At 36.4% G+C, this 26,375-nt stretch overlaps 1 protein-coding gene across 1 annotated transcript in view; it reads left to right on the top strand.

Moving 5' to 3' along the window:
- TRPC4 (transient receptor potential cation channel subfamily C member 4) overlaps positions 1-26,375 on the top strand; it is a 164,850-nt gene that overhangs the window by 65,817 nt on the left and 72,658 nt on the right. Inside the window, exon 3 of the mRNA XM_068526460.1 lies at positions 11,885-12,403. Coding sequence (XP_068382561.1) covers positions 11,885-12,403 — 519 coding nt within the window. The remainder of the gene's footprint in view (positions 1-11,884; positions 12,404-26,375) is intronic.

The following is a 26,375-nucleotide window of genomic DNA, read 5'->3' as shown; positions in this document are numbered from 1 at the left end:
GGTTGAGATGAAAATAACATTAACAATCTTCATAATAAACATTTGCATAAAACCTAAAACATGGAAAATATTTGAAATAAATATGATTGATTAAAAAAAGGTAAATAAATATATTTTTTAAATAACAATGAAGAAAAACAGGTGAGATCTACCATTCAAGGAACATATTATTCTAATCTTTCACAAACATTTCTAATTTTATGAAACTGATACAGCCTTGGCATCAAAATCAGAAGAGGACAGTGTGAGAAAGGAAAATTACGGTCCATCAAAAATTAAATGCAAAATCTAAAGCAATTATTAGAAAAATCTATTAATGTAATTCGCTACTTTGACAGGTAAAGAAGAAGGAAATGTATGATTATCTCACTAGATGCCAAAAAAATAAAGCATTTGATAAAATGTTTATCCTTGCATGTTAAGAAAAAAAAAAACCAACTAAGCAAACCAAGAATGAAATAGACAAAAAACTTTCCTTAACCTGATTGAGTCTACCCAAAACCTACATCTTATATTATTCTGAATAGTGAAATATTAAAAACATTCATGTTACTATCAATAACAAAATAAAGATTCTCAATATTGTTCTTCCATACAACACTCTACTGGAGGTTCTATTCTGAATAATCAAAAAAGAAGTAAAAATAAAAGATATAAAGACTGGAAGAAATAAAAAGCATATTCAGATAATTTGTCTACATAAAACCAAAATGTAATCTACATATTATTATAACTAATTAGAAAGTTTATGCAAGTCATGGCATGAAACATTAATCTAGAAAACTGTCCTTCCATTAAATTGGCCAAATACTCTAATCATACTCATGCTTCAGGATCTTCGCACTTGCTGTTCTCTCTTCCAGGAATGCTCTACCCTTAGATGTAAGCTTAGCTTGCTCTCTGAATTTCCTCAGCCTTCTATTCAAATGTCATCATAGCAGTAAGACTTCCCTGTCACCCTATATAGGGCAGCAGCCTCTCCTTGCCTCTGACACTCTTTATTTCCTCTTACTCCACTGTACTTGTCTCCATGGCCTTTACCGTTTGAGATTTCTTCATTCATTGATTTATGCATCCACTTGTTCATCCATGTTGTGTCTTTCCCTCCCCTCTCTTTCTAGAATGCAATCAGAATAAAGGCGAGGATTTTGTCTGTTCTGTTCACTGCTGTGTTCCCCAAACTTTGAAGAGTGACTGGCATAAAATGGGTGCCCCAAAGTATTATTGAATGGCTGGAGTCTGGAAGAATAAAAATTGGCACATATAGACTATAATTAACATGAGAACAGCCAACCTTCAGGGAGTACAATATGCCGAATGGGAAGAACACTGGGCTTAAGTTTGATCCCTAAAGAAACAGTGTTCAAGGGATGAATAGGAGAAGGGTCCCCAGTGAGTGAGACTGAGAAAAAGCAACCAGAGAAAATGATGATAATAGTGATGATGATAATTATAGTAATTACACTAGATTTTGTTTTATCAAACATTATGTACTGATACAAAACACTTTCATATTAATATTATTCTGTATTACTTTTTGAATCCTTAAAAAAACCCTATGAGGTGAAGACTATAATAATCTCCATTTTATAGATGAGAAAATTGAAGTTTAGGGGGTTAAATAATGTTTCCAAAGCTACAAACCATTAGTGGGACAGCCAGGATTTGAGCCAATACACTACCCAGTTATGGAAGTCAAAGAACTGGTGACTTTCAAAAAAAAGAGACGGGGATAAACACTGTCAAGTGAAATTAAAATTAGAATATCTGATCAGAATTTGTGTAATTCTTATAAAATTAAGTATACACTTGGCCCGTTGAGCTACGTTCTCTACCAATAAAAGATTTCACTTGGATATCATTTAATAGATTCTCCTTCAGTGTAACAGATATAAAGAGAGAGAGAGTTTTAAAAATAAAAGTGATGTCTGTAAACTGAACGATCTGGGAGTCAGTGATAGCAATCTTCTCATTATTTTAGTGATTAAACCTAGCCAAAGCTGGTGGTGATTTAAAGTTGCTATTTGTTTGATGTCGCCCTAGGAGTCGAAATAGATTTCTCCAGTTCTTTATCCAAGATGCAAATGATATTTAATAGCTATTATTTATGGTATATCTATAGCAGTATACAACAGAGTCTATGCCATTTTAGGAGATACACAGTTTAAATTTTCAGTCATGGAAAGTACACGTTCCAAGCTTTGACATCTACACTGACGAAACTGGCCCACCAGGAAATAATTGTTCTACTTTTCAGATGAATCAAGCACTATAATTGGGATTGTGTTTATGTGAGGAGAAACAAATCAGTCTGGCAAAACTGAACAAGACTGTTTTATGCTCTTTCTCCTAACAATCTTAGGCTTGTCACATAACACTAGTCCCTGTTATTTAGTGATTTGTAGACACCACATGCTTTCATGTTGCCCTGAAACATGAAATTTTCACTGCAGCCCTATGAGTATTAACTTTGAGAAGCCTTTGATATATATTTCTCCAGGTCTTATTCCACAAGGAGAAATATCTTGAATAAATGTCCAGATTTCAAAATGGGAAACTGGAAATGTGGAGAAGTTAACTGGCTTTGTCATTCTCACACAACTGAAAATGGTTGAGGCAGGATGTAATGCTCACTCTTGATGCCTGAGCTATTTCCAGGACCTCATAGCTGCCTTACTTACAAGACATACAGTTTACTGACGACGGATTTAGACCCAGGAGTCAAGCTGCATGGATTTCTGTGTGACCATGGGCAAACTATTGCACTTCTCAAAGGCCTATTCTATTTGTCAAAAGAGGATTACGGTAACATCTAATTCCAAAAATGATTTTGAAGATTAACTAAGATGTGGCATGAAAAGCTCCTAGCACGGGGCATGGCACATGACAAGTGCTTCATACATGTTAGTTGTTACTTGTGTCACTGTAATCAGACTCCAAGCATATTTGTATTAACGGTATCACCGAGTTGAAATGATTTTTGCCAGATCCTTGTTCATTTGGTTCAAGTGTGCTTCACAGTTCTAAAATAAATCTGTTATCCAAGTTATTGTAGAAGTATATTCACTATGTGTGTCCTACACCTATTCAAATCAATACAAACTGTATCTATTTGCTGGTATTTTTAATTCAAAGTATACTTGAAATAGGCTTACCATAAAAATATATAACCAATGCAATTTAAAATGAATATTAACTTTAAAAAAGTAGAAATAGTTATTAATGTTACATTATTTATATTTATATACTGGATGTATCACTGACCAAAGCCTGGGTAAAGTTATTATAAATAGTTTGTATGAGAGCACTTAAAGGAGATAAGAGAATTGTAAATTGTATAATCTGCACTCTCATTCTTCACCTTTCCCACAAACTCCTCTTTTTATTTTATTTTATTTTTTTTACAAACTCCTCTTTTAAAAAATTGATATTTATCTCTTCTTGTAAAAAGCTAATAACAATACCTTCCCTTTCCCCTGCCTCCATTTAAAGAAAAAAATGCCAGGTTAATGACAGTTCAATTTTACTAAAGGGCATCATAGAAATCATAAGGTTTGAGTTGGGTCTTGAAGGTTTGGTAGAATTTGATAAGTGGGAGGGAATAGGCAGAAGTCAACAAGAAAACTATGAATGGAAAGTTTGACACTGAAATGATTGGGCCATGGGATGCCTGTCAGGGTGGAGTACAATTTAGGTTTGAATACACAGGGTGGGACATGATTATAGAGGTCTTTGTTTATCAAATAAAGTAGTTAATAAATAATTAGGTAATACCAAGGACAGTCTCTGATATAAAGTTAACTAATGTTTAAAGAACCTAAAATAAGGAGCCTTTATGTAAATAACTACGCTACAACTCTCCAACAGGGCAAAATGAGACCTCAGGGGCAACCCTCCAAATTGATACATACAGCATGCATTCAAGTTCAAATATTCAATAGCATCGTAATATTTCATGTAGAGATATTCCACAGTTTGTTCAACCTTTCTCTTTCGAAAAACATTCAGGTGATACCCAAGTTTCTATCACGACAAACAATGATGAAATAAATACATAGTCTCCAGGTGCCTGATTTTCTGTAGCAAGGGTTCCCTAACTAAGACTATGGTGCTTAGAATTTATGTAAGTGCCAGAAACCTTCCAGCAAGGCTGTTATAATTTGCATTCCCCTTGCTTTTGATGAATGTGGGTGCATCAGCTCCTTAAATTTGGGAAAATAATTGTAGTTCATTATTATTTTATATTTCCTTTCCCTGTCTATTAATGGGAAAGATCATTCATGTGTCTGACCTTTTTTTTCCTTCCAGTTTTACTGAGATAAAATTGACATACAGCCCCGTATACGTTTATGATAACGTTTAGCATAATTATTTGACTTACATAATCGTGAAATGATGATCACAATCCATCATCTCATACAGACACAAAATAAAAGAAGAAAATATTCTTCCTTGTGATGACAGTTCTTAGGATTTACTCTCTTAACAACTTTCATATATAACATGCAACAGTGACAATTATATTTACCATGTCATACATTACATCGCTAGTACTTATTTATCTTGTAACTGGAAGGTTGTACCTTTTGACTGCCTTCATCTATTTCCCCCTCCCCCTAACCCCTACCTCTGGTAACAAGAAATCTGATCTCTTTTTCCATAGGTTTGTTGTTGGTTTTTGTTTGTTTTTAAGTATAATTGACCTACAGCCGTATGTTAGTTCTTGGTTCACAACATAGTGACTGGATGCTTCTAACATTATAAAATGATGACCATGATAAGTCTAGTTACCATCTGTCACCATAGAAAGCTATTACATTATTATTGACTGTATTCCCTATGCTGTACATTTCACCCCCGTGATTCATTTATTTCATAACTTATATTACATTTGTGCCTCTCAATTTCCCTCACCAATTTCACTCACCCCGACCCCCTTGCCTCTGTCAACCACTTGTTCATACTTTCGGTATCTGTGACTCTGTTTCTGTTTTGTTATGTTTGTTCATTCATTTCGTTTTGATTTTCTTCTGTGAAAATCTTGGGTCATTCTACTTGAGAACTGTAAAACCAAATATGTAGTTTTCCATATTCTGTGTTTCCAATCTTGCTTTAAGAGTTCTCCCCAACCCTTGGGCTATACAACTATTTTTTAAAATTCTTTTTCTAAACTTGTGTTGCTTTTTGTTTTTACATTTAAATATTTACTCCGTCTCAAATTCATTGTTATGAAATGAGATACACACTAATTTTGCTTGTTTGGGGTAGAAAATTGTTTCAATAAATGAACCACTTTTTCCAATTGAAGAGAAATTTTACTTTTTCACATATCAAGTTCCCATATAAAATAAGAAGTAATTCTGGGGACTTCCCTCGTGGCGCAGTGGTTAAGAATCCGCCTTCCAATGCAGGGGACATGGGTTCGAGCCCTGGTCGGGTAAGATCCCACATGCCGCGGAGCAACTAAGCCTGTGCACCACAACTACTGAGCCTGTGCTCTAGAACCTGTGCTCCACAACAAGATAAGCCACTGCAATGAGAAGCCCGCGCACCACAACGAAGAGTAGCCCCTGCTCGCCATAACTAGAGAAAGCCCGCGTGCAGCAACGAAGACCCAACGCAGCCAAAAATAAATAAATAAATTGATTTAAAAAAAAAAAAAAAAAAAGAAGTAATTCTGGTCAAAATTCTATTCAACTGATCCCGTATTTCTTGCTATATTTTCTTGGATCATAGCCTTCATATCATAATTTTTGAAACTCTTGGTTATATATTCCTCCATATTAACTAATAAAATAGTTTTATCAAGTTATAAACAAAACAACATAAGTAAAAAAGATTCGGAACAAAATGCACATATTTATTCTGAGACAATCGACATAATTAAGATATTAGGTCTTCCTATTCAGAACATAATATTGTATTTTCCCCATATTTTGGATTTTTGTGCAAGTTCATGTATGAGTATATATGTATGTGTATGTACGTGCATGTTTATGAAAATTTCAAGTTCTAAATAACTGATGTTAAATTAATTTTTAAATATAACTCTAAGTTGAAACTCCCTTATGTTGGTTTGAATTAGAAGGTAGTCTGGGTGATTGAGAGAGGTAAATTTGATATTCATAAACCTGAGTTTCAAAAAATGTAGGTTTCAATACATTATATAAAAACATTAAAGTTAAAAAGCAAGATGAAACTAAAGATTTTAACAAATTTTTATTGAAGAACTTGAAAAAAAATTCTCATAAATTTTCAATTACTGTGCTATCAACTGGAGTATAAAAATAGTTTTTGAGTCATAGAAATTTCATGTTACAGGGGATAACCTCTTTCATATAACAGAAATATTAAGGGACTTTCACAAGATAATATAACTAATTGAGTACAGCCAGATTAGAATATGGATCTATTTAGTCTTAATAATTTAGGATACATCAAATAATATTATATAAGTACATTTCTTTTATGCAGTTTATACAACCCAGTTTAATAAATGCTGAATGCAAGGGAATGAATTCTTTTAAATTGGTGGAATGTCACTCCAGGATGAATTTCTCTCCTAGAAATGTATACTTCAGCATTAATAGTTCAAAAATGTATATGTTAGTCACAAAGAGACATTTCTATGTTTGGGTAAAATGTCACATATGCCTCAGACTGGTGCCGAGTCATTTCAAGGTAAAGCATTTGGCTGAATTTGAGAAAAGCTATCAGTTTATGGGTTAAGAGTTAATCACTTAAACTGATTAATGGGTGTTAATTAGCTTATGTGTAGGTCAGTCATTCTGAATGCTATGTGACAGGAAAGCGATTCAGTTAATAATGTAACTAATGTTATGATAAGGTTGAGAAAAAAGACGTTGAACAAATACTCATTCATAAATCTTAGACAGAAGAAAAGCCAGAGCAAACTTCCAGCTATGCAACATAAGAAACAGGGACGTGAATTTGGCTTCCAGATCCTCTCTTAACTGCCTCTTCTACTTAGCTGTAGATTACTGGGTCAACTGTATAATTCAATCAGTTGGAATTTGTTAAATGGTGAAGTTGTGTTGTTTGTTTACGAGTATGTGAGTATATATTTCCATGCATGTATGTTTGCCTGGGTGTAGTGTTTTTATGTCTGTAGAGTTTACTTCAGCTAAAATAAGTCAAGCATAGTGTGATTTTTATCTACAGGTTTATCCTCATGATCTTCATATCTGTCCTTAAATATGCCAAATGGCAAATTTGAAAAATTTGGAAAAATACAATATTTCTATCAAAACCATTTTTAGGTAATAGCTACCAAGCACTTCTAGTCACCTATTTATTTATTTGAATGTTAGAAAAATATGCTTTTCACTTGTAACGTTGGCACCACAAAAGGAAAGAGGGAGAGTTGCATATAGAAGATATTGAATAAAGCGAAGCACAGGATGGAAACAGAAAATAGACTGGTGAATGAAGCATGAAAAAGAGGGAGCAAGCCCATTTTCTGCATTTTCTAAATGTTTCTGAGATCAAATGCCTTATATTTCAGACTCCTTTAAATTTCTGAGTATTTAGTAGATAGCAAAGTGGCTACTCAACGGATAAATTTCTCAGCTGCGGGACCTCAGCAAACAGCAGTCTCTCAGCTTGCTGCCCTCTTCCTGTCTTCAATATCACCATCTTCCAAGGCAACAGGCACTCTCATCTTTCCAATGAAGTCAGTAAGAAGTGGCCTTTTATCAATTGTTATTCATAGCCAGCTAACAGACAGAAGAGAGGGGAAAGGTCATTGGCCCTTACTTGATTTAGGACTTCTCTGAAAGTCCCCTTTCAGGGCAAGATTTTGCAAATGTGCCATTAGCACATGGCCATTCTGTAATGGAACTTTGAATTGTTTAGTTCTGTTGATCAGCTTTCCCTCCCAGAAAAGTAGACATTAAAGAAAGTGAAATCTGAACTGGAAGGTAACTCAGGGCACCTGGCCTAGACCCCTCTTGTTTTCTGATACCTTTGCTTCGAATTGTTCTATGCCATGCTTGCTCTCCCTCACACCCCCAGCACCGCTTGATGGGTCATATGCACAGCCTCTCCTTTTCCATTGCTACAACCCTAGTTCAGACTGCACTCGTTACCAGGCTCCGTTATCTGCCTCTACCCATCTACTTCTCAATTCAACAATCAAAATATGCTAGCGTGATGTTAATACTTCGGAATTACTCCATCACTCTCCTGGTTCAATTCTTCTATGACTCCACCAATGTCTACAAAATAATGCGATTCAAAACCTTCCCTCATCTTGCCCAGATCTACACTGAGGCATTTTATGATTATTTATCTCTATATGATTTATCCCATACTCTAAAAAAAGTATTTGCTATGAATCTATCTTCCTTATTTTCTTCTTGTTGTCGTCATTTTCCTGTAACTTTTCAACATTGCTAGTTCCAACCAATCTGAAGTTTAAATTCCTCCTAAAATCCTTTTCTAATTCTACCAAGTAAAAATAATGTCTTCTCTAAATTCATTTCCCTTTTGCTTTATTCATACTCTCCTTAGGGAATTTACTAATTTTGTATGCTAAAACCATTTGCATAGTATTATACTGTGTGTGTGTGTGTGCAGGTGTGTGAGTTTGTGTGCACATGCACCATATTTTTAGGACTAAGGAGAATAATTTTGATTATCCTCAGAGAAGCATAAAAGGCCTTAGACAAATTCAATACCCAGCCCTGATAATAATAAATAATCCAATTCAAAATGATTGCTTAACAAGTTGAATGGTGTAATTAATAGATGGATAGATAGATTGATCGATAAATAACTGGGAATACCAAGTATAATTTGTGGTGGGCATGAAAATTGGTATCACTGCTTAAGAAAATTGTTTGACCCAGAAATTCCATTGCTAGATAGACGACCAACAGACATGGACAAAAATGTGCATAGGAGCAATATTCTGAATAGCCACAAACTGGAAACCACACAAATATCATCAAAAATAGAATGGTAAATAAATTGTGCTGTATCCATAAATCAAAATATGCAGAATTGAAGTAACAAAAACGGTTGCTACTAAAAATATGAGTATATTTCAAAGAGCTAATGTGGAACGGAGAAAGCTAGACATAAAAAGTACATACTTTAATTTGTTTATATAAAGTTTAAAAGTATGTGAAAGTAATCTGTGGTGATAGCAGTTAGATTTGTGATTACAAAATGGAATGACTGGGAGGTGACAAGAGGGAGGTCCCTGGGGTGCAGGCACTCTTCTAGATTTTTTTTTTTTATGAATTTATTTATTTTATTTTTGGCTGCATTGGGTCTTCGTTGCTGCGCGTGGTCTTCCTCTAGTTGCAGCGAGCGGAGCTACCCTTCGTTGCGGTGCATGGGCTTCCTCTCATTGCAGTGGCTTCTCTTGTTGTGGAGCACCGGCTCTAAGCACACAGGCTTCAGTAGTTGTGGCTCATGGGCTCTAGAGCACAGGCTTAGTAGTTGAGGCGCACGGGCTTAGTTGTTCTGCGGCATGTGGGATCTTCCCGGACCAGGGCTCAAACCCGTGCCCCCTGCATTGGCAGGCAGATTCTTAACCACTGCACCACCAGGGAAGCCCTCATCTAGATTTTTGTCTGTGTCTTGTCACACAGGTGTGTTCACATTTTAAAAAAGGTTTCTAGCTGTACACTGATCTCTGTGCATTTTACTGTATGTATGTATGCTATACCTCAATAACAAGTTCAAAATGAATAATTATTGCAATGAATCAAAATATATTGAATAAAATAAAGGAAGAATCCATGGGTTCATGAGTAATACTCAATAACTAAGAGGAGAAGAGAGCAAGTTGTACATACAGAAGAATGCCGATTACTAAACTTAGAAGTGATGGAAGAATAAGAAAACCCCCAATTTTCAGACTCCATGTAATAACTGATTCAGGTGTGTAATTAGCACTAAATAACAGGCAATTGTTTAAGTGTTTTTGTTTTATTGTTATTTTTCAATGCAATGCTTACCCTCTGGGACCTGGATAAACAATCACGTGTGCCTGCTGGGCTGATCTGCCAGAGTCCCAGCAGACTACTCTCTGTTAAGTATATATAGTTTATGTGTTTTGTTTGAATATAACTGGTGAAAGTGATGGGTTTTTTTAAAAAGCAGTAGTGATTTGGGGCTTTTTTGAGTTTTGTTTGCTATTTCATTCCATTCTTGACCAAAGCTTCCTTTAAGTCATTTATTATGGAAAGCTGTCACACTAACTTAAAGGAAGGGGTGGGGGAAATGCGTAAATTGTCTTCTAAAAAATTAAATAAAATATTAAATATGTTAAAAATATGTATATATATATATATATATATATATAGTGTGTCTTATGAAATAAATGGATATTCAAAATGGCCAGATGAACTAAAAGCATGTGAGTTTAATTATTCTCATATAAAGATTACACCTCTACTTAAAAGTAGTGCTACTGAAGTTTCATATGACCTTCGTTTTTCTCTACATAGTTGTTTTCTTTTGATCCTTTTGTGGTTTTAATCATATTTAACCAGCAGCATATTTTAATGTGACATGTCATCACTTTTTCTGCCATGCCTGTTTAACTTGTCCTTATGTAACATTTATTTTCATAGAGGCCTCTATGACTTTGCACCAGCAGGAAGAAATACTAAACCAAAAATTGTAACGCAGCAGGGTGTAGTGCAGTACGTACAGGCCTGGGTGTCAGACAGATGGACCTAGGTTCAAATAGCAGGATTCCCACTTACTCACCAAGATACCATGCCTATAAAATGTAAATAATGAATAGTGAAGGTGGATGTGCTTTAGGCCTACTAAATAGTGCTTATTAAATTATTTTTGTCATTACCATTCCTAGAGTATAACCCAAAGGAAATTGTTCATAAGTGCATTGGTGACCTGATTCATTGGGAAGCATTTCTTTCTTATTTTTTTCTCTTTTAATAGCTTTATTGCGATATAATTCACATACCATAACATTCACCCACTTAAAGTATACTATTCGGTGATTTTTAGTATATTCACAGGGTTGTGCAACCATAACTACAATATTAGAACATTTTTCTCATTCTCAAAAGAAACTTTGTATCCTTTAGCAGTCACCTTCCATCCCTTCCACTGCCCCCAAGCCTAGGCAATCACTACTTTCTCCATATACAGATTTGCCTATTGTGGATATTTTATAAAAATGGAATCATACAATATGTGATCTTTTGTGACTGGCTTCTTTCACTTAGCATGATGTTTTTAAGGTTCTTCCACAGGAAGCATTTATTTCTAATAACAGCGATGTTAGAATGGGGCACCTCTTGTCATCTGGAAAATATTCCATAAAGGAATGGATGAAAACGGAAAGCAGAGGGGCTAGCACTCTTGCGTTCTGCTGCCACCTGTAATCGCAGGGTGGATCTTAGGACTGCAGAAGATAAAACACAAACAAACAAGCAAAAAACCTGACTGAAGAATTTAAAACCTTCTATTGCAGAGGAAGATCTTGGGTTTAAGACAAATCATTAACTATTTTGTAGTGTCTTTCTTATTATTTAGGGAGCCCATATCACTGGGAAAGAAAAGCAAAGATTGTCAGCCAGAAAATAAGTTGGGAGCAAGAAAGTCTTTTATCAAGAGTTTCCATAGGCACTGAGTTTAAGATATCATGAAATGTCACAATTCAGATTAAACAAAGAATAACGTGTCATTCTATTGCAGAGCTATTTTTTGTTTAATTTCCTATTGTCTTTTGAGGAGAAAAAAGCCCTATCTCTCCTGCAAAAAAAAAAAAAGCCTGGCAAAAGACTTACGAATCTTGTTCAACACTGCTATAGCGCGTTGTTTAAATTCACTTGAGCAAATGCGTTACTACTCACGACCTCTGCTTTCTTCTTTCTAGGTGCCTCCCATACTCCTTGATAAGCAGTTCTCTGAATTCACTCCGGACATTACACCCATCATTTTGGCAGCGCACACAAATAATTACGAGATAATAAAACTTTTGGTTCAGAAAGGCGTCTCGGTGCCCAGACCCCATGAGGTCCGCTGCAACTGCGTCGAATGCGTGTCCAGCTCGGATGTGGACAGTCTCCGCCACTCCCGCTCCAGACTCAACATCTACAAGGCCCTGGCCAGCCCCTCTCTCATCGCCCTGTCCAGTGAAGACCCTTTTCTCACAGCCTTTCAGTTAAGTTGGGAGCTCCAGGAACTGAGTAAGGTGGAAAATGAATTCAAGTCAGAGTACGAGGAGCTGTCACGACAGTGCAAACAATTTGCTAAGGACCTACTGGATCAGACAAGAAGTTCCCGCGAGCTGGAAATCATTCTTAATTACCGCGATGACAACAGTCTCCTAGAAGAACAGAGTGGAAATGATCTCGCGAGACTCAAATTGGCCATTAAGTACCGTCAGAAAGAGGTGAGTTTTGCCAGACTTTATCCATCAAAATGCCACAGAATTTAAATGGCAGTGAGGGAAATTGGTACTCCAAAATTAGGTTGGGGGTTTAAAGCATTTTCTGTTTAACTGTAAGTGGATGATATTTATTGTTTGCCAGATTACTGATGATGAAACAGATTGAAGAGTGGCGGTAAGTAGGTTAGTGATGGTTTTTGACATCTGTGCTAAAATGTACACATTTAATGGTGTGTGATGGTAAAACTAATGAATTTTAGAATCTCTGCACTAAGAGGTCTAGTTCTGCCATTTATAAGTTTTGCTACTTTAGAGGGTCACACAGATCTCTTTGAGTTTTGGTTTTCTCATCTGCTTAATGGACTTAATATTTATATTTGATTATATATATATAGTTCTTTATACATATAAAATATCTTACTCACAGATTTGTAGGGAGTGTAAAATGAGTGGATGTGTGTGAAGGCTCTTAGTAAATTATAAGGTATGATCCTAATAAAATACATTATTAGAAGTTATTAATAAAGGAAAGCCTTTAGTCCAACAGCAGATGAAAATACTAAAACTTCCTTCATGTCTGGCTTAGTTTCTTGATTTGTCAGGAATGAGAAGTTAAGAAGTCAATTGCAAATTGCACAAGAGTAATAAATTTTTCATTAGAGTTCCATGGATTTGAATATTAAATAAGGAAAATTCAGGTCTATTACACTTATCACCTAGTGTAATTGTTTTTTGTTGCCATCACTGATTTTGAGTAAGTTCTCAAAAATCTATTTACTTCTACCTCCAGAAAATATTGGTTTTCTTTTCATTGGTGAATTATAGTAATTGTTCTAGAACAAAAGTTGGAAAAAACTATGTATGTAATATAAGATGAAAAAGAAAGAGAAAAAGAAACTTCTGAAAAAAATGTATTCTTTTTTTTTTTTTAACTTGGCCCTAAATATTCTACATTAGCACTGGCTGCTTTATCTATTGCTGCTTACTAAATACTTAAGATTGAAGATACCTGAATTTGCTTCTTTGAGTTTTTCCTGTAGTTCTTTGGCCAGTTGTCATAGGAGCCTAAAAGTAATTAACAATCTTTTCCCTGAACAACAAAGGAAACAGCTTCTTTCCTGTGCATTCCCACTGATTCTGAAATCACATGTACTAGTATCAACTCACTTTTTTAGGGTATCGTGTTTAGGACTCAGGGCTCTTTTTTTTTAAGGGACTAGAATAATTTTAATATGAAACTAGAAGAAATTGATGAAAAATTTCACTTGATTAAAGATTGTAAAACACTAAAATGTGAAACTTACAAATACACCAGATAGATTTAATTGATATTTATAGGACATTCCATCCAAAAACAGCAGATTACACTTTCTTATCAAGTGCACACAGAACATTCTCCAGGATAGATCACATCTTGGGTCACAAATCAAACCTCAGTAAATTTAAGAAAATTGAAATCATATCAAGCATCTTTTCTGACCACAACGCTATGAGATTAGAAATGAATTACAGGGAAAAAAATGTAAAAAACACAAACATATGGAGGCTAAACAATACGTTACTAAATAACCAAGAGATCACTGAAGAAATCAAAAAATACCTAGAGACAAATGACAATGAAAACACGACAATCCAAAACCTATGGGATGCAGCAAAAGCAGTTCTAAGAGGGAAGTTTATAGCTATACAAGCCTACCTCAAGAAACAAGAAAAATCCCAAATAAACAATCTAACCTTACACCTGAAAGAACTAGAGAAAGGAGAACAAACAAAACCCAAAGTTAGCAGAAGGAAAGAAATCATAAAGATCAGAGAAGAAATAAATGAAATAGAAACAAAGAAAACAATAGCAAAGATCAATAAAACTAAAAGCTGGTTCTTTGAGAAGATAAACAAAATGGATAAACCATTAGCCAGACTCATCAAGAAAAAGAGGGATAGGACTCAAATCAATAAAGTTAGAAATGAAAAAGGAGAAGTTACAACAGACACCGCAGAAATACAAAGCATCCTAAGAGACCACTACAAGCAACACTATGCCAATAAAATGGACAACCTGGAAGAAATGGACAGATTCTTAGAAAGGTATAAGCTTCCAAGACTGAACCAGGAAGAAATAGAAAATATGAACAGACCAATCACAAGTAATAAAGTTGAAACTGTGATTAAAAATCTTCCAACAAACAACAGTCCAGGACCAGATGGCTTCACAGGTGAATTCCATCAAACATTTAGAGAAGAGCTAACACCCATCCTTCTCAAACTCTTCCAAAAAATTGCAGAGGAAGGAACATTCCCAAACTCATTCTATGAGGCCACCATCACCCTGATACCAAAACCAGACAAAGATATTACAAAAAAAGAAAATTACAGACCAATATCACTGATGAATATAGATGCAAAAATCCTCAACAAAATACTAGCAAACAGAATCCAGCAACACATTAAAAGGATCATGCACACACACACACACACACACACACAGAAAAAAGCATTAGAACTGATAAAACATTACATATGCATTGTTCTCTGTTTTGTTCTTGAGCCACTAAAAGTGTTCATTCCTACTGAACATTTTTTTCTTTGCTTAGGTTCTTTTGTATATTTTAGGAATATACAAAGTGAACTCAACTTCAAAGCCTATTGAACAAAAGCCACAAATTTAGTCCCTAGCTAGATATGTCAGAAGCAAAGCAATAGAAAGCATTTGATAATTTCTAACACTTCTTTCAAGATGCTTATACTTTTTGCTCATATGAAGTTTTGGAATTGGAAGGTGATAGAGCCTAACATTGCAGCAGGGTGAAGGAAGGCTAAAAACATATGACATGTAATAAGAAAATAAGAATTAGTAATGTCTTGAAAAGATACATTTTTAAAAGACCCTGCCTTTGCATTTTCTATTTTAATCTTTTGCGATTACATTGGAGAAAAAAATTAAAATTCTTACAGAGTTGTTCTGGAGTATCTTTCATTCAATATTAAAGAGCATATTTCCCTGGAGTTGACAGTTTTTCCAGAGCAAAGTAATGTTGGATGGCTAATAGCATTATAAAATCGAGAATAAGGTTTTACTTTCATATAAATTCTTTGAAATCATAGGTTGTGTTTTATGAAACATATTCCTGAATTATTCAGAAATTATTGATTTCAAAATATTTAAGATCTTCTAGTAGGATAATGTGTCTTAAATGAAACTCTGCTTTAACATAAACGTCTTGCCTTGTTACCATTTAACCACAAGTTTTCCTTATTTCAGTCTACAAAAGATTGAGGTTTGTCTTTGGTCCATCTCTTACATTTTTGGAATACCTTCCCATTAATCTTCACATGGCTGAGTCCTACTCAGTCTTTAAAGTGCATCTCAGGTCTCTGCTCCCCCAGGGAGATTCCATGAAGCAATCCCCCTCCCAGTCTCTGGGATTTATCCCAGTCTCTGGGATAAATGCCTTCATTATGCACATTCTAGATCGCATTGTATTGCTATATTTCACTTGCCTTCTCGAGGCTGTGAATGTCAGGAACACATCTGTCTCATTCACCAGTCCTACCTCAGCACTTGATAGAGAAAAGATGCTCCACTTGAACTGATCTCAATATGTTCAGTATGAATGCGCTTGAATGAAGTTACAGAATTTCTTAGGTCTGGAAGGCTCCCTGCATGTTTCTTTGCCTGATTAATTTGCAGTGTTTAGCTTAATAATGGAAAGCAATGAAATGCATTATTTTTTGTGAAAAGACTATAGTTCACTCCCCGTATAGCTCTTCAAGTTAAAGTGAAAAAAATAATCTCTTCCTAGTAAACAGTATACGTTCTTTTAAGTTTACTTTTCCCTTTCATGAAGGTATGTCAACCGTTTTGCAACATTAACTTTAAACTTTGGTACTAATCTGGGTTCTCTCTTAGAAATTAAGGAAGTTGTTAAAGAAGAAGTAGATAAATCAACATTTGGAGAGCCCTGTACTCATACCTTTCTATCCCATCCTGGAGCAATGAGAGAAATATGAAGAGATTCATGTCAATCAGATGCCTTCAATAGCATGATGCATTGTATTGATTCCAAATATTCCATAACACAACTCTTTAAAGCTCTCAAGATTTGTGGTTTTATGTTTCTTGATTTATTCAAAACTCCTTGTTGTGGAATCAAGAAACAAACCTCCTGTCAGAAAGGATACATAGGGGGTAGAATTCAGGGTCAGTAGAGTCACAGAGGATAAAAAACTCTAATACAACCAGGGGGTCGCCTGGATAGGAGAGAAGGGGAGGTAAAGGGCAAGGCACCAGAAGAGTGCTGGGTAATGGGAGAGCAGTGATATAATGAATGGGGCAGAAGCAAAAGAAATTTGTTTTCTTAAAACTTCATAGGGCTGAACTTTTTGGTATTTCATAAGCTTTGTTTTGTTATGTTATAAACTCTCTATTGATAAGTTTATCATGCCAAATGTTTTTAATTCAAATTTCATTAGAAAAGAGTCAATAAATGGCAGTATAAATTCAAACTTGCTACTGGCTGAATTTCATATTAAAAACAAATAAAAAATACCACTCATGTTCCGTATGTACCTGAAATCTACATGGGACTCTCCTTCTGGAGATCTGTAGTCAGATGCCATTTGGTGCTTCTGGTAGTGGTTGAGGAAAAATAGCATCTATATGTATATATATTTTTAAATTTGCAGCTACCAAGCCTCAAGGATGTACCATTGCCCATCTCCACCAAAAAGAAAAAATATATCACAGAGAAATCAATAATAATGTTGCTTCCTAGCTGTTATGTCAGAACCTTGGGATTGTGTTGGCAAACAATGGCTCTCTCCTCTTAAATCCATTGGATTCTGGTGACAGCCATGTAAGAGCTTTGCATTTGCTACAAATGGGGCACGAAGAGCTGACCTTTGTTAACCATTGGTTGTCTTTGAATCTTTTGTTTTCTTCCTTTTCCACTCTTATTCAAGTCTAGGATGTCTAAAATATACCTTTCATATTTTCTTGTGTCTGTTAAATTCCACATAAGAGTATGGATAATTTGGAGGGAAAAAATGTCTCATACTATGGAGATATTGTCTCATGGACATCAAATAACTATAATAGAAGAATAGCAAAGAGAGCACTTCTGGGGAGAAAAATGAGAAAAGGTACTGCATACAGTGTTCCCCTCCATAACTGAGATTTTTCTGCTGAAATAACTTTGAGAGTCATTCATATAAGTAAATATGGTGATGCCTTTGCCTTAGTTTACTTTACTTAACACATACTGGGTTATTTGAATTCGATTTGATATTATTTACCATGTTCCTCCCTTTTTTCTCTCTTCTCTGTTTTGAACTGTTTTGAAAACATTCATGTTTTTCAGATCTCTTCTTAAATACTACTTTCTCTGGGAAGCCTTCCCTTTGAGTTCCTAACTCAAAATTAATCATTAGTTTCTCTTGCTACGACAGCAACACTGCTTTATTGCAAGTGCTGTTTTGCTTCTTATTTGTTTTCACGTTTTGTTTCTCCAGTTGAACACCTTGCCCTTAGTCTTACCTCCTTCAATCCATCGCCTACCACACCACTAAAGGGTCTTTGTTTTGTTTTGTGTTTTAGGAAAAGTAAATCTAGGGATAAGTTTTCCAGCATAGCACTGAAAGTCCACAGTCTTGGAGAACCCCTCGGTTTGTTCCTCATAAATGTGAGCATATGAGCTCTGTGTAAAGCATTGCAGTGTTTCTCTCACTCTCTCATGTAAAGTACAAGTGTCACCGCTGCTTTATATGAAGTCTACCTAAATCATCAATTTCATCTTTCACCATCACTACTTATAGTTCACATTTCAGCCAAATGGAAACACCCATAATACAATTGTACTCTTTTACCCCATTGGGCCTTTCCACCCAGGAGCCTCTTAACATAAAAAGACCTCTGCCCTGTTTCACATTGCTTGCCTATTGTCATGGGTTTCATCCGGACCACAGTAGAATCGCCTGGGAGGTTTTTTAAACACTGCACTGCTGCTTCTATCCCAACACTCAGGACAGTTACACCAGAACCCCTGGAAGTGTGGTGGCATTTTTTTTAAAACTACCCAGATGATTCTCATGTGCAGTCAAGGTTGAGTGAGTAGTCCTTGAAATTATCTATCAAAGTTTAACTCATGAATTAAAACTTCTTTAGATTTCCTTGACTTTCTCAAGTAGAGAAGACAGTGGTCACCAAATGTGACTGATCATCAGAAGCACCTGGGCAGCTTTTAGAAACAAGTGTCTCAGCCCCACATGCAGAAATTCACCTTCAGTAAGCCCTTGCATTTGTGGCACAGCACAGAGGTCCTGTCAAGTTCTTCCCATCTCTCCACCCCACCTATTACGGTTGCCCGGACCCTGATGCCCTCCCCTCTTCTTAAGGTCTATCCTGCTGGTAACAGGACTCTTAGGGCTTTCATTTCTTTATTTCCTCTATCTGCAAAGTAAGACTCAAGATTTAGGTAGGAAAAAAATCCTACTTAGAAAGGTGAAGCAGACCTGAGGAAATGAAAAGATGGAGGGGAAGGGGTCATACATTAATATTCCCCTGTCATGTGATAGAGAAATAAAAACTTTCCATCTGAGTGTGCATACTGTAGCCACACCTTCTTTCAGGTAAATTTCTGGCCATCTGAGAACTATTGGAAAGATGTCTTTTTGTTGGTATCGAGTAACTCATCTCTGTGTCATTGAAATAAAATATCGTATGAAACACATGAAGCCTGTGAAATGGATATAATCCTCTTTTCTGCTCCTAATCAGGTATGTGATGTTAGACCAATTATCCTTTAAGTTTTTGTTTTCTCACCTTTAAAATAGGAAAATACTGCCTACTTCACAGGTCAGTAGTGAAGATGAAGCATGACAATACAAGTCCAGATCTAGGCATACTTCCTGGCATATTTGTCCATTGAAGAGGAGCTATCTATTATATTTAGTTATTACTGTTATTATCATTGTTTTTGCTTATACCCTCATGGACCCTCAGTATAAAAAGCTAAGTGCATTTGCTATGAAGCAAATGCGGCTTCATTATTAAATGTTTTAATATTTGTACTGAATATTTATCTAGGCCTCGTGGGTTGAATTGCACTTTTGAATTGGGAGTTTGGGATTGACACATACAAACTGCTAAAAATAAATAAATTAATTAATTAATAGGAAAAATTTTAAGTTTATCCTCTTACAGTCTATTGTTATAATCAGTATGCTCAACTGTTTATATTAAAAAGACGTTCTCATCAAAAATGTATAATGTATAAACTTTATCTCAGACCCTAGGGTTGTCCATGCTCTAATTCTTCCATTATCAGCTTTCAAAAGTAACTTAGATTATATACTACACACTTGATTTTAATTTGTCCTTCTGCCTTGCATTTTTAAAGTATATTTTAGGTGGTTGATTATGTATGCCCTTTGAACCTGACTGCTACATGCTACGCCTCAGAATCAGGAACTGTTATCATAGCAGAGCTCATCAAAAATGCCAGACATATGATAGGGTTTTAATACATGAGGCTACACCGAGTGACGTAAATAATTAAGAGACTTGTAAAAGGGATAAAAAACAGCATTTCTTTAGCTTACTTTCCTCTTCCTCTGTTCTCCGGAGCACACTCATTGACCCGTTTCTGGGCCCTGCCTCTCTGTCCTCCAAGCAAGTGCCCACACCGGCTGTTGCTAGGCAAAGGCAAAACACAATCAATGCTCCCAAGGCCTCAGCCCAGCCCCCTCCTGGGGACCAAACATTTCAGCACCTGCCACTGGATAATGGATGACGCAAATGCCTGTTCAGGACTTGTCAGCCTGGCTGACAGAACTATGACAGGTCATTAGGCATTTAATTTAACACTAGGATTTTAGAGCTCGGAATTCAACCCCCATGAGTTTCTTTACAGCTGATTAATGACATGAAACCACTTTTCCTAATTCATATCTGAAAGTGATTGTTTCTGTTTCTTCCACAATTAAATATGAAATTGTATATGTCCACAACATTGTATAACTTCAGCCTTTCAAACTGCACTGATTAGAGTGTGATAAATGTATATCTTCCAAAACATAAAACAGCAATTTTTAACTTTAAGTTAGATATAAAACATAGCTTGTATTTGATACTGCTTTAATAAATACAAAAAGGAAACTATTCAGGAATTTATGTTTAAAGAGGTATATTCTTCTGTTCACCTAATAAAAACGCGTTGCGTCAGCAGGATAAACAACTCTTTCCAATGTAGCCTTCATTTGCCGCAGACATAAACTAAAGACATTAGGTTAGTTTGGGATTGACATGTATACACTACTATATTTAAAATAGATAGCCAACAAGGACCTACTGTATAGCAAAGGGAACTCTGCTCAATACTCTGTAATAACCTAAATGGGAAAAGAATTTGAAAAGAATAGATGTATGTATATGTATAACTGAATCACTTTGCTATACACCTGAAACTAGCACAACATTGTAAATCAACTATAGTCCAGTGTAATATAAAATTTTAAAAAAACATTAGGTTAATGATAGTATCTTTGAAAAATTTCACGGTGAATTAGAAACCTTCTCTTGGTCCTCCAGTGAATTACTTTTCTGTATAAAACTGGTGCTTCTGACTCCATGATGATTGACAAACAAGGGTAGCAATAATATCAGCTCTTTTTCATTATTCAGATCTGATCATTTCATTTGTCAGTGATGAAGAACAATTTCTTTTGTTCCTTTTGCAAAAAATTCACATTTTGGGGGGGCCATGCATCTTGCAGGATCTTAGTTCCAAGACCAGGGATCGAACCCGAGCCCCCTGCAGTGGAAGCGTGGAGTCCTAACCACTGGACCACCAGGGAATTTCCCCAAATTCACATTTAAATTTGAGGGTTATTTTCATTTGGGTCATTATTTAATGTTTCATATCTTCTCTGTCACTCATCACGAAACAAAATTAAGAATCACCACTTTCTGAAATTATGGATTTAACAGCTTATCCCAACCCACACATTTCCTGGAAAATACAAAAACCCAATAGGTTGTCTTCTAGAACTTTATGGAACAGAAACGTAAAGTCCTGCTCAAGATCCCTTATAAATTGTGGGAATAAGAGGGATCTTTTAAACTTCTCCTTACCCTCATTTTCCTTCGACCATATGAGGTATATTTACATTTTTTCTCCATAAAGATGGGTTGTTTTTTGTCTCAATTCTTGGAAACAGAAACATACAGTAAAACCCTCTAGGATGTATGATACCTGTGCTGTAATTTGGTGATTCGTGATTCTGAAGCTGAATTCTAAAGCTGCGTGTTTACAGATTGCTTCTAGGTAATATAGAACTGGGAAAGCAATCCCATAAGGTCATATTTTTATTCTTTGAGTCACAAAGGGAACACACTCTGTTCCCTTTTCCCCTTCAGCTTTAGGGAGCACTCAGTGGCATGCCCTCTGCTGCCACAGAAAAATACTAAAATACTAAGACCTGTTTCCTTTATGGTTTTTACCTTCATCTGCCCCGTTGCCAGCTCCCTGCATGTTGTAAGAAGGCCTGCTTTTCCTCATTCCAAAACACGACTTCAGTTTTAAATGTGGGGCACTATTGCTGTTTTTCTCCATGGCATTCTCTGGGCTCACTGATCTCCCCCAGGTGGCTCTGAAACACGCAGCCCAGAACCACTTTTCATCCTTTGCCACATTCTCCTCTAATATCAGGGCATGGGGGGAGCTGGAAATCTTGTTGGCAGCTGCTGTTAAGTAAACATGTGAGGAACCTAGTGGATGGGCTTAGGGAGCTCTGGCCAAGACCTGCTCTTTCTCTTTCCAAGTGCAAGTCCACATGTGCCTGCAGGGTGTCTGTTCTACACCAGAGACAGAGGACAGCAAAATGAGAAGACAGCAAGCCCTAGGCCAGGTTTGGATTTCTTCCAGAAGTGTCCTAGAGCCTAGAATTTTATTCTCGCTTAGGTAATACAATGAAGTCCGTGTGTGTGCATGTGTGTGTGTGTGTACTGCAGTACTTAATCAAGCAGAAAATGCTGGCTATAAGCTAAAAATACCTTTGTAGATAGATTGCACTAACGTTTTACATGCTACCTTCCTCATTTATGATGTTTTCCTCATTTTCTTTCCTCCTTCCCTCCCTGTCCTCCTTCCTTATTAGCCCCTTCGAAGACTCACTTATTTAAGAGAGCCTTTACTATTTGCTACTTGCTGGTGATGCTGAAATCAAAGACAAATGCCTTGCCCTCAAACAACTACCAGATTATTAGGGATGGAAGAAAGGTTAACACAACTGTCACAGTGTGGGTTACAGAGGCTGTGGCAGAGCTGCCTTCCTGGAGCCCAGGAAAATGCCTCCTAATTTGGTCTGAAGGTTTTAGGGGAGGCTTCCTGAAGAAGAAAGTGGCTTAATTGAGTTTCCGTGGAAAACCAGGAGTCATCCAGGCAGAGAAGTTACAAAAAGTCATTACGGGAAGAAACACCATGTACAGATGCAGGGAGGCCAAAAAGAGGATGGAGGATGGAGAATCCCTTCATTACTATTTTTTTAAATTAAGGTCCATCTGATTCATTTTTAAAAATTGGAGTATAGTTGATTTACAATGTTGTGTTAGTTTCAGGGGTACAGCAAAGTGATTCTGTTATACATATATATTCTTTTATACATGTATTCTTTATATATTCTTTTTCAGATTCTTTTCCATTATAGGTTATTACAAGATATTAAATATAATTTCCTGTGCTATACGGTAGGTTCTTGTTGTTTATTTTATATACAGTAGTGTGAATCTGCTAATCCCAGACTCCTGATTTATACCTTCCCCCTTCCCCTTTAGTAACCATAAATTTGTTTTTTATGTCTGTGGGTCTGTTTCTATTTTGTAAATAAGTTCATTTGTATCACGTTTTATGGTTCCACACTAAGTGATATCACATGATATTTGTCTTTCTCGGTCTGACTTACTTCAGTCAGTATGATCATCGCTAGGTCCATCCATGTTGCTGCAAATGGCATGATTTCATTCTTTTTTATGGCTGAGTAGTATTCCATTGTATATATGTACCACATCTTCTTATCAATTCCTTTGCCAGTGGACATTTAGGTTGCTTCCATGTCCTGGCTATTGTAAATACTGCTGCTATGCACATTGGGGTGTGTGTATCTTTTCAAATTATAGTTTTGTCTGATATATGCCCAGGAGTGTGATTGCTGAATCATATGGTAATTCTATTTTTAGTTTTTTGAGGAACCTCCATACTGTTCCCCGTAGTGGCTGCACCAATTTGCATTCCCACCAACAGCGCAAGAGGGTTCCTTTCTCTCCACACCCTCTCCAGCATTTATTGTTTGTGGATTTGTTGATGATGGCCATTCTGACCGGTGTGAGGTGATACCTCATTGTAGTTTTGATTTGCATTTCTCCAATAATTAGCGACGTTGAGCATCTCTTCATGTGCCTCTTGGTCATCTGTATGTCTTCTTTGGAGAAATATCTATTTAGGTCTTCTGCCCATTTTTGATTGGGTTGTTTTTTTTGGTTTTTTTGACACTGACCTGTTATGAGCTGTTTGTATATTTTGGAAATAAGCCCTTGTCGGTCACATCGTTTGCAAATATTTTCTCGCATTCTGTAGATTGTCTTTTTGTTTTGTTTATGGTTTCCTTTGCTGTGCAAAAGCTTTTAAGTTTAATTAGATCCCATTTGTTTATTTTTGCCTTTATTTCCATTACTCTAGGAGATGGATCCAAAAAAATATTGCTGTGATTTATGGCGAAGAGTGTTCTGCCTATGTTTTCCTCTAGGAGTTTTAAAGAATCCCTTCATTCTTTCTGCCCTCATTCCCACCCTGTGGCCTCTGCTTTAGCCTTTCACTCTGCCTGGCACTCATGGATGGCTTCTGTATCAGGTCTCAGTTCATATTATCACCTTCCCAGCAAAGATCCAGAATACCCACCTAATCACTGCCCTCTTCCTTCACCCTTTATTCTCAGGCATTCCCTTTACATCACAATGTTGTTTTCATGGCCTTTATCACACCCGAAAATATTCTGTTTATTTGTGTGTTTAATTATTTTTATCTGTCTTCCTTCACCTATATCTGTTATCTTGTCTGACTTCATTATCAGTGAAAGTCTAGTGCTTGGAATAGTGCTTGGGACATAGGAGTGCTAAATAAATGATCATAAATTAGAGGAGTGGCAGGAGTTGAGATTAGAGAAGATGACAAAGAATAGGTTGTAAAGGGATCAGCAATCCTCAGGATCATGGCTTTCCTAAAATCTGTGAAATTTAATCATGGTTTAAATGTATAAATCCATATAATCTTTATTATTTTCTCAAACTGCTGTTGCCCAGAGATGAACTCATTATCTTCCCCTTTAAGCCTGGCTCTTCTTCTGTCGTCTCTGTTCGAGTATAAGGCCTTCCCAGTTACTCATGCTAGAAATCTGAGACTCCTCCTTGATTATTTTATATGCATCACCTCCCAAAGTTTGATGTGGAAGATTAAAGATGGCTTCAGTTGAGAGATGCCCTCTAATTACCCTTCTCCTCGATCAGATCCTGCCTTGGCTACCTGCCTGAACCAATAGAATGCAAGAGAAGTGACTTTCTGTAACATCCCAGGCTTGGTTGTAAGAAGCCTTGCAGCTTCCACTCATGCTCTCTGGCAGCCCTGAGCCCATCTTATTGCCCATTATATTCCCTAATATTCCCCAAATTATTTCCTCCCTTCCAGCCTTACTCCTCCTGCCCTCTTTAATGAAGTTTTAGACTAGTGTGTCTCACCCAGTTTCCCTGCTCCATGGCTCCAATCTCGTTCCATCCAAAATCACACCACACTTCAGAATTTTTAATATGTAAACATTCCCCACAGTAAAATTTTTAATTTTTTAAGTATATTTATATTGTGGTATAACCATCACCACCATCCATCTCCAAAACTTTTTCATCTTCCCAAACTGAAACTCTTTACCCATTAAGCAGTAAGTCCACATTCACCCCTCTCCCCTGCACCGGGCAACAACCATCCTGCTTTCTGTCTCTGAGTTTGACTAACCTAGATTCCTTATATAAGTGGAATCATATACTCTCTGTCCTTTTGTGTCTGGCTTATTTCACTTGCATAGTATCTTCAAGTTTACCCATGCTGTGCATGTATCAAAATCTCATCCCTGCATGCATTTCACTGTATGTATATACACTGTATATACATTGTCTGAATAATATTTCACTGTATGTATATACCACATTCTGTTTATCTATTAATCTACTGATGGACATTTGGGCAGTTTCCACCTCTTGGCTACTGTGAATAATGCTGCTCTATTATGTTATTTTAAAACTGTAACCTGGTTTCCTATCCCTTACTTCGTACATCCCATAAAATAAAACCCAGTCTCCTCAACAGGATAGATGATATCTGGGTGCTGACTTCCTGCCCAGACTCATCTCTCACCCCTTCCTGACTTTTGCTGTATGCTCAGCAATTCCAGATTGCTGTTATTTCCTCTCCTGTGCTGTGATCTGTGAACATTACCCCTGTAAACTTTCTTGTTATTTTATTACCTTGAAATACAACCATTACCTCTGGCTGGATCCTACTCCCTGTTCAAGATGTTAAGCCTCGGCTTCAGAAAGGTCCCACATTTGCTCTCTCCGGCTGGGTTTGCACTCCCTCATCTATGTCTGATCAGGCTGGGTTTGCACTCCCTCTTCTATGTCTGGAGCATGGACATTTACCACTTTATAATTTCCTTTTTACATTTCTTTCCCCTTCATAAGACTGTGAGCTCCTGAAGCCAAGAACTGTGCTTTTCTTTTCTTTTCTTTTTTTTTTTTGCTATAGTCAGCATCTGTGATGGCACCGGCCTGTGGTATATGAGCTCAACAAATGTTTTTTCTGCCAGTCGATGCATTTTTATAATACCTTGTTAGTAGTCCTTCTAAAGGATTTTGTGTGGCACAATAAGTTGATCATTG

Source organism: Eschrichtius robustus, chromosome 18, assembly GCF_028021215.1.
Source record: "Eschrichtius robustus isolate mEscRob2 chromosome 18, mEscRob2.pri, whole genome shotgun sequence".
Taxonomy (NCBI): Eukaryota; Metazoa; Chordata; class Mammalia; order Artiodactyla; family Eschrichtiidae; genus Eschrichtius; species Eschrichtius robustus.
The sequence above is the reverse complement of the archived record's forward strand: the minus strand, read 5'-3'. Positions and strand labels throughout refer to the sequence as shown.